This window comes from Rhynchophorus ferrugineus, unplaced genomic scaffold (assembly GCF_030347505.1).
Source record: "Rhynchophorus ferrugineus isolate W39M unplaced genomic scaffold, kcgeb_rfMv2 rfM8, whole genome shotgun sequence".
NCBI classification, from domain to species: Eukaryota; Metazoa; Arthropoda; class Insecta; order Coleoptera; family Curculionidae; genus Rhynchophorus; species Rhynchophorus ferrugineus.
The window spans coordinates 12984431-12994289 of record NW_027472587.1 but is presented as its reverse complement, the minus strand read 5'-3'; the positions used below and the strand labels follow the sequence as shown (position 1 = coordinate 12994289).

Here is a 9859-nt window from a genome sequence, read left to right as displayed (position 1 = left end):
TTTGGCGCATGCGCCAATCACGGGGCGCAAACAAGAATCTATTTTTGGAGAATCATGGGGTGCGCACAGGGATTTTAATTTGTAACGTTATCAATTATACGCATATTTTAAAAATGTAAAATGTCCTATAATGTAAAAAATAAAAATGAAAAACCTTCATCAAAATTATTTCATTTTAAAATAGGAGGATCATTTTGAAAGGAGAAAAGAGAAAATAAAACAATATGTGACTACTTATCAATATATAAACATTACAATAACAAACTAAAGTTATAGTTCTTAAAGTAAATTATTCTTAACAGGTCAATTGAAAAACACATTTTTTGGCAAAATTAGTTTTCTTTATTCAACATAATTCCCTTCAAGGGTGATACACTGATTATAGCGACCCTCCTACTTTTCGATGCCATTTTTGTAGTACGATTTGTTCTTTATTTCAAAATAGGCCTCGGTTTCGGCGATTACCTCTTCATTCGACGAAAATTTCTTCCCAGCTAGCATTCTTTTGAGAGCTGAGAACAGGAAATAGTCGCTGGGTGCGAGATCTACAGAATACGGTGGACAAGAAAGCAATTCGAAGCCTAGTTCATGGATTTTTGTCATTGATTTCATCGACTTGATGCATTGACTTGGTGAAGCAGCACTTTCTTTTTCTTCAAATGCGACCGTTTTCGGCGATTTCGTCCTTCAAACGATCAAATAACGCTATGTAATAGTGGTTGTTGATGGCTCTTCCTTTTTCAAGGTAGTCAATGAAAATTATTCTAGGTGCATCCCAAAATACAGACGCCATAATATTGCCAGCCGACTGTTGCGTTTTCCCACGCTTTGGAACGGGTTCATCGTATGCAGTTCACTCGACTGACCATCGATTGGATTTCGGAGTGAAATGATGAAGCCATGTTTAATCCATTTTAATTTTTTAATCATTTAATCATCAACTCGTCGTTGTTTTTCAAAAATGAGCTTGCGGGGCACCCAGTTTGCACAGAGCTTTCTCATACCCAAATATTCGTGAATGATATGATTTACACGTTCAATTGATATCTTTAGAGAGTCTGCTATTTCATTCAATTTTAATTTATGGTCATTCAAAATCATTTTGTTGATTTTGTTAATGTTTTCGTCGGTTACAACCTTTTTTGGCCGTTCACTGCGTTCACCGTTTTCGGTGCTCATTTCACCACTTCTAAACTTAGCATACCAGTCCTTGATCGTTGATTTTCCTGTGGCAGCGTCCGGAAACTCGGTATCAAGAAAAGTTTTTGCTTCAACTGTATTTTTTCCTGCTAAAAAACAATATTTTATTAACACACGAAATTCTTTTTTATCCATTTTTTTTTCACTACAAAAGTTGTTTTACTCAAAATGATATAATTCACAAACTAATGGTCCGACAACTGACAAATTTATAAACACATCTTTTGAGGGTTATGGTCAACTAAAAAACATATGGATTTAATTCTAGTAGCGCCATCTATGTGTCAAAGCCGGGGAGTTTTCAATTGGCTTGTTATGCAGTCTTTTAACATTTCATATTGCCCTTCATTCATTATGATTAACACAACATTTTCTTCTTTTAAAATAAGGTATCCGAAAACTGAGTTTGAGGCTTACGTACCAACACATATCCTGTATTTTCGATCTCATTTACCCATGATTCAACACTTGAAGCGCCCCTTTTAGGCTTTGCATATATGGAATTCAATAGGTTTGCTTGCTGAATATTACAGAAATCTTTACGAGTCAATAAATCTAGTTTTTCCAAATTGCCAACTATCTGGATTTTATCCAATATATAGCATCTATTGGAATTTTAGCAGTAAGTTTGGCTACAGTCATATTTTTATCATATTTTAATAAAAATATATTACTCGAACAATTTGTATGTCTTACATGTGTTTTAACACAATCTATTTCATTTTCAATTAACTTTATACCAGCCAGACAATAAGAAGTCATTTTAATTAACACTTCCCTAGAGTTTTGAATGCCTTGAATTTTAAAATTAGTTCCTGATCGATTACACTCGAAAGCTATGATTTTTATGAACTATATTAACATAAAGAGCATCGAATCATATTTATCTGTACTTTTTATAAAAGCTTTTATCCAATTTGCAAAATTAAAATAAAATTACTGTCTACTATTTATAATCAAAATATACATAGTACAGGAACAAATAAAAAATGTTGCTCTGCATATTGTGGAATCAGCAAGGCATAGTGAATTACAAACTGCTAAAACTGAATGAAATGCTATGCAAATTGAATGTTCACCTCGATAAGAATATTAAGGCTCACCGAAAAAAGCTCAACCAAACATTGCTGTAGAATGATGTAGAAGAAAAAGTTTAATTAATATACATTACACCGAATTTTCTCATGAAATTCCTTTCTAATGTGAAAAAGGTCAGAATACATACAAATACCCCTAAGTTCGTAAAGGCGTACCTTATATATTATTTAAGAAATTAAAATATTCACTAAAACCTAGTGATTCATTGTAATTGTTGAAATTTTCAAGATTCATCATACCTCTTTTTTTATTATTTAATTAATACATTGTTACTAGTCGTTTCCGTCTAACCTACAATTTGTCTTTATGATAACTTAAATCTAGGTATATAACTAGGAGGACCCATCGGCCCTAACTCAGTCTCTGGTGAAATAATGTTTATACATGTCACTACTGGATTTTTTAATATATGCACCTCACAACACAAGATCAGATGGTTTGATTCTTTTGAGTCTGTGTCCTGTTCTGGTGGTATCCAAAAGTTGCAATATTTCAATATTCGTATGAGAATGGAGTCTTTCCTCATGCCCCCTTGCAATTCTCTTGATTTCTTGACTGACTGTGGGTATCTGAAGGTCTCGATGTAGGTAATCACTTCTATAGTATTTGGGTGCACCCACAATACCTCTCAGGACTTTGTTTTGAAAAATTTGTATTTTATTAATGTTACTCTTTGCAGAACATCCCCATAATTGAACTCCGTATGTCCATATAGGTTTCAATATTTGCTTATATAATAGCAATTTATTATGTACTGATAATTGTGATTTTCTTCCAATTAGCCAGTACATTTTTACATCGAAGTTTTGCATCAAGATTCATTCCGAGATATTTAGCGTTGTTGCTATATGGAGTAATAGTATTATGTAATGTTATGGGCGCTGTACGGTCTGTTTATAGGTGAACTGCACATGTACAGATTAATTTTCATTAATTCTTATTTTCCAAGCTTGTGTCCAATATTGTCACTTGCTTGTTGTAATTTTCGTGAGGCTTCTTCACTATTGTTTCCGACAGCTATAATCGCAGTATCATCAGCAAATATAGCCATCGTAATATTCTCCATTTGTGGTATATAAGTGTAGAGTAGATAAAGCAGTGATCCCAGTACACTTTCTTGTGGTACATCTGCTTTAACTTCTTTTATTGTAGAGTAAGCTTCTTCTTGCTTGACTCTAAACATTCTGGTTGTAATGTATGATTTTAATAGTTCGGTGTGTTGTTTTGGTAGCATTTTCTATAGTTTATGAACAAAGCCTTCATGTTAAACATTATGGAAGGCTTGTACTACATCTAAGAATATAGCTGAGCATACTTTTCGACTTTCGAAGGCTTTTTCAATAACATCTGTTATTCCGTGAACCTGGTTAATTGTTGAGTACTTGTTAATAAACCCAAACTGGTGTACCTCTTAAATGAACATTAAATTTGCATTAGCAAACATTGAATATACTACCTCAGTATATTAGGGTAATAGTATACAGTTGATATTAAAGTACTTCAAAGTCAAAAATAAAACAATCGGAAATATTTATAATATATTGAATATCGTTTAGATACAACTTCATCTTATTATTGATCAATCCTATCCAAAATCCATTCCATATAATGCGATACGTTGGTATAAACGGCCCCAGCAGTGCCGCACCATTTCACGCCATAAGAAACAATAGCGACCAGGAAATATTTCGGTGGTCCATCTATAGAGAACGGTTTCATTACCGGACCTCCAGAATCGCCGACACAAGTATCTTTCCCCTTTTCTGGAAATTAAAACATAGATAAAGATTGTTTGATTCCGATTAGTTCTGCTTCTCATTAATTCTGCTTCCTTTCTTTTGTTGGTAGAGTATTTAGAGATGGGTACATGCAATTTCCCACACACGGTTTGGAATTTCATTAGCACCAGCAACAAACAAATAAAAAGGAAGCGGCAACGTTCGTCATCGAAACCACACATTTAGATGAATAGAATAGAAACCGCTTTATAAATTATTTCTTTCCGGTTTTGACGATAAACATTTATTTATTAGTAATCCTCCTTGGATGCGATGCATTTATGTCAACGTTTCAACTATAATTCTCCGTCCTAAACCCCAAATAATGTCATGAAAGTATTTTTTTATTTTAAGGAATTATGAAATGTCCAACGGGGGTAGATCTGGTTAATAGAACAGCTATGGAATGATATGCGTTTTATTTTTGATAATAAAACAAAAATTATCGATCTATAATTCCATCCTCACCTCAAACAGATAACACTCGAATAATATCTCTTGAAAAAACATTTTGGTTGTTTTAGAATCTTGGAAGAGCAAGAGTGCTTGGATTTGAATATTAAAAATAAACGTGGAAGTGATCTAAATAGTAAAGACAAGTACATAATGTTATATCACATACGTATGTAATGATATTAAGATACGTAATAGAGATTACATTATTCCACCACAATATTCACATAAAATGATAAGAATTTTTAAGAAAAAAAGTTCCTATCTCAAGACAAAAGAATTATAATTTGGGCGGAAATGTCCTCGCTATGACTAACAGATTGCTACCGGACACTGCCATATTTCAAGATTGTTATGCACCTATATACAGAGCCAAAAAGGATCAGTTGGAGGAGTATCAGAATGTCATGAAACATCATTCCTCTGCAGCATAATCGCCAGACCTCAACTTAATTGAACTGTTCTGGAGAGTTTTAGGATGTTTTTGGTACAAGAATGGGGCAACATTCCGTTAGAAACTATTCAGACGGTCTACGAATCTACTCCACAAAGAATTGAAGCTGTTTTAAAAGCAGATGGTGGCTCAGCACCTTATTATTAAATAAATGTTTTGTATAAGTCAGGAGTTCATATTATTTTGTCCAATCTAAAAGACGAATTTACCTTTTCCAATACATATCTGTGTGTCATCAATTTCATCATCATAAACTTCTTGACATTGTTCCAACGTTTCTATTTCCAACTGAACGTACATCAGTTTATCCGCAGCTGCCAACGTAATAGAATTCACAGCACCCCATCCCGCTACTTCAACCAATTCACCTTCTTTCAGTAAATCCGCGCTGTTGTCTACTATAGCGCTTGTTGGTAAACATATTGGTTGTACGAAATCTTAATATAATATAAACACATAAAACTGATCCATAAAAAAGCGGATTATTTTTAAAAGTAATACTGTACCATTGAAACGTATTGGATTCTTTAACCTGATCAGTGCTATATCCCCTATGACAGTCATACCCTCGATATTCGGATAGAATCGATGTTTGATGATGTTCTTCCATGATATATCCTGCGGCCTAGGTGCGCAAACGTCATCTTCACAATCGATGTCTTCATCGGCATAATTCTCACCGACTCTAACAAATAATCTAAAACATTTAGTTATGAAAAATTTCATAGTATTATTCGTATAACAATATGTCGCAATACATAAAACAATCATAGAATAAAAAACATGATGAAATCCTGAATACAATTAAGCACAGGAAATCCTGCTATCGAATGAAATCACTTGTTAAAGCCAAGAATGATATATCACAGGTAAACCAAGATGATTAACAATCGAAATCGTATGTACATCTCAATTCATGTCTTCAATGAATCAACAAAAAACTTATAGTAAAAAAGTATAATGCAGACTTATTAATCAAAACACGTCCAACTGAAAAGTTGCGAGTAATGGAATTATTATACAATTCAAAAAAAAACATAAATAAACAAGATTACGTTAATCTTTTTATAGAAAAATGAAATAAAGAATAGAGAACTAATATTAAAAAGTCTATTTTGATAATTTGTTCATAATGTATGATATTTAAACTCATAAAATAATACACACTGTAGTTTTAGAAAGAGTTATTAGAATACACATAGCTATCGAGTTCGGTTGATGAGTTTCAGAAAAATATTAAAGAGAAATGGCTGTTATAAAAATAGAAACATGACACAAGTTTTCAATATAACAGCACTTAATAGCAATTTACAAAATCCTTGAAATTCGGGTTTCGTTGCTTCTCCCATTTGCCTGCATTTTCTTAAGGTACTGAAAATAAAGACATTGAGATTAAACTCAAACGTTGCCAGAATAATAAATAATACTAGTTGCTAACAATGGACAATATTACCTGATGGATGACCATTATGCACATACTTTTCTATAGTGCTTCTTTGTAGTCCTTTCGGAACAAACATTTATTCATAATTCCTCATTATATTTGTTAATTAGATGGAACATGATTACCAGTAAACCATAGCTGTATCTATGTAATATTTATATGAATAGCAATACTAACCGTCTTTAAACGTAAGCGCCTCTAAAAATTGATTTTTTTGAAGTGTTGTAATAGAAAATGTGTAATGCGCTAAAGTCTTGTCGCGGATGTGCTGGAAGTGTTGCTTTTACTTTGAATTGTAACTTAAAGGCGTAGTATGATAATAGAGGCATATAATGATGAATATATTAGTGAAAAAGTCAGTAATGGTTCCAGATGGAAGATAAAGGGCCAGAGATCAGACAGTACAAAAGTCTGAAGATGCAGAATTGGAGAATCTAGTAAACGAAGATCGCTGCCAAGCTGAGAAAAAACCGCCAAAATCAGCCATTTCCCGTTGATTAAAGACATTGATGTGAAAAGTAGATTCACTGTAACAATCTCAATATGGGTTGGATGAAACAACTTACTTTGACTATTTTACAATCAATGGATAAAGGAATATTCAGGTGTTGATTAAACATTGTCTTTTGATGAGGAAAATATTGTGGACGCCAACAAAAAAACCTTTTATTTAACTGCAGACAAAAAACACCTGCAAAATTCTTCAAAATATTAGTGACAATAATTACAGGTTATTATTTTTTACATTGCGCCGTTTTGACGTCATAGATTTGGATGAAATGAATTTAGTGTTTTATTGAACTGGCTATATAACAGATTTCAATCACACCGAACCAAAAATAGCTACACGTCAGCGACTTACAACGCTTTTTGGAACTGTTAAGACGAAATGAAAGGAATTTTTTACATCGCTATGTTAAAATGGAGAAAATGTCCTAATTCCTTGCCAGAGCTGGACAGTTGATACTTACAGACGTGTCCTTAAAGATCCTACTATGCAATGGGCTGCGGTAATAATGAACCAATGATTTAGTATCGCTCCACCACATCCAAAAACGTAGTTAGACCTGTTGTTTCCGTTTTGGTACGCCAGTCGTGCCATCCAAGGGAACTGTCCCAAACTGGCTTCAACTCCGCCTATGATACGATCTGCTGAATTTCCAAATCCACATTCCTCAGGTAAATATTTCCAGTTTTCATGTTCATCAATGTTATCTACACATAACAGATGATCTTAAGAGATTATTCAAATATGTTCGAACAATTGTTAAATAGCCTAACCTAACTGTTGAAGTCGATGATTTTAATATTTCCCTACGTAAAATAACGGTTTTCCTTTCAACATTCTTGAATTATTCAGTATAAACAGACTCTAATCATGGAATGCTCAAAGTTGCATTTTCACGTTCATTAATTTTATTTTTAATTTTATTATAATTTTTATTGTTAAAAATGGTCTGGATGGCATGCTCGAAGACATTATAGTTTTATTAGACGAAAACCCAGCTCCAAACTCTCAAAGAAGTTTCAAACACTTTAGGTGTTGATGAATCAATTGCTTCCGGATGTTTAGATGAGATGAGAAAGATCCAAAAGGACGAGAAAATGGCTACCATACAAAGAAACCATGAATATTTTTTCCAAGCAAGAAATTAAAGTTTTCTGTGATATACTGGGACTAGAATAATCCTAAACGCAAAATATCATGGGTTAGACCGGGAAAGCTATCCATATTGGCACAGTCTTACTGTACATATAGTGACATCAGCATGATGTAGTGTATTACGAGTTAGGTTAGACCGGAAGTAACAAGTCACAGTCTCCAAAGTACACACTATTGCAGCTCAAATGATGACTCATACCGATATGTTCATATCGTTGCAGCATGGTTTGGCTCGCATACGGTTTCAAAATGGTGAAGAAGTGCGAAAAAGGGTCGATTATTGTATCCCTGCCAAGGCAAAATCGTTGTTTTAACATGGTTGCGCCACGTTGCCAGAAATATGGAAAAGTCGTACAAACAACATACATGCATTGTATCAATTTTCTCGATAAATGCCTTTTTAAAGCAAAAAATCATAAGGATACACGCAAGCACCTAATATATATCACATTTTGCACATCAAACCACCAGTTAATACATAGAAAATTGTTTGATTTAAAACATTATACCGTACGAATTAATATCTGTCAACAATGTTAAAAATTACATATTTGGCAAGCTGACTTTCATAAGCTTAGAGGTAGTCAAATTGTCGTCAAAATTCGAAATTGTAGTGAAAGGGAAACAAATTGTTAAAAAGACCCTAAATTAGACGTTCAAACCATACAAAATCATTAAAGAAAATTGTTATAAATTGAATATAATACATTTGAGTCAAATGTTACATCGTTATACAAGTAAAAATACTACGAATTGATTTTGCAACATGAGAACGTTTTGTTTGTCACAAAAATTGTTTCATAAAAAGACGAAGAATTTTTCAACGCTTTCAAAGATTTCCTATACTGCCTGAAATGAAATGAAAAATCCATAGCACTAAAGTAACAAAAATCCCTCAAAGCTTATATGTAACCCTATATATATCATTATCAATATCTTCTATTCTACTATAAGATCGTATAGCATAGAAAAACAAATATTATCATACTTACATGAAGAACCCCAAATAATTAACATAGAAACTAAAAAAATGGGACATATGAAATTACTCAGTTTCACCGCCATTATATATTTATGGTATGTTGCGATAATGTTTTATTAATTTGTTTTATAGATTTAACTTTTATTGTTAATGCGCAAACCATTGAATGTGAACTCATTTATTGCTGCGGCCTGAATAAGACCAGCATGTGTATATTTTATTATTATATATTGCTGATACCACGCAAAATTTAAGAAATCGATTAGCTGGATTAAAAAAATCCATTTTAATAATATACTTATAAAGGGCTACTCCTGGAGAGTAACAGTAACTTAGAGTAATAAATCTAATATACAGAATAAACATATTTATATGCACAATAATTAATAAATGGTGAATGCGACGCACCTTCACCATTATATAAAAATAGATATTATATAATAATACATGTATTATTAGAGTTCTTCGTGTTATTCCCCTGAACAATAATTCCCTTTGAAACTATCTCGTGACGTAAAAATTCCCCGTATAATGCCAAATTCACGAGTGACGTTTGATTATTTTAAATATCTTCATAGCATCTATATATTTTAAATTTTTGTACCAACTACTCAAATGGATACTGACAATACCGAAACTGAAGCCATGTGACATGTCACATGTGCGAACATGTGTATATTTTATTATCATATATTGCTGATACCACGCAAAATTAAAGAAACTGATTAGGAACTGATTAGGAATTAGAGACTGATTAGACTGGAACTAAAACAATCCATTTTCGTAA

At 32.7% G+C, this 9859-nt stretch overlaps 1 protein-coding gene across 1 annotated transcript; it reads right to left on the bottom strand.

The window, feature by feature from the left end:
* Window positions 1-3823: 3823 nt before the first annotated feature.
* LOC143200845 (spaetzle-processing enzyme) lies at window positions 3824-9271 on the bottom strand. The gene is made up of 5 exons (XM_076411584.1): window positions 9083-9271; window positions 7399-7642; window positions 5490-5680; window positions 5193-5420; window positions 3824-4061 (listed from the first exon to the last, which is right to left on the bottom strand). The coding sequence occupies exons 1-5, from the start codon at window positions 9153-9155 to the stop codon at window positions 3871-3873; spliced, it is 927 nt and encodes a 308-aa protein (XP_076267699.1). The 5' UTR covers window positions 9156-9271; the 3' UTR covers window positions 3824-3870.
* Between the last annotated feature and the right edge of the window lie 588 nt (window positions 9272-9859).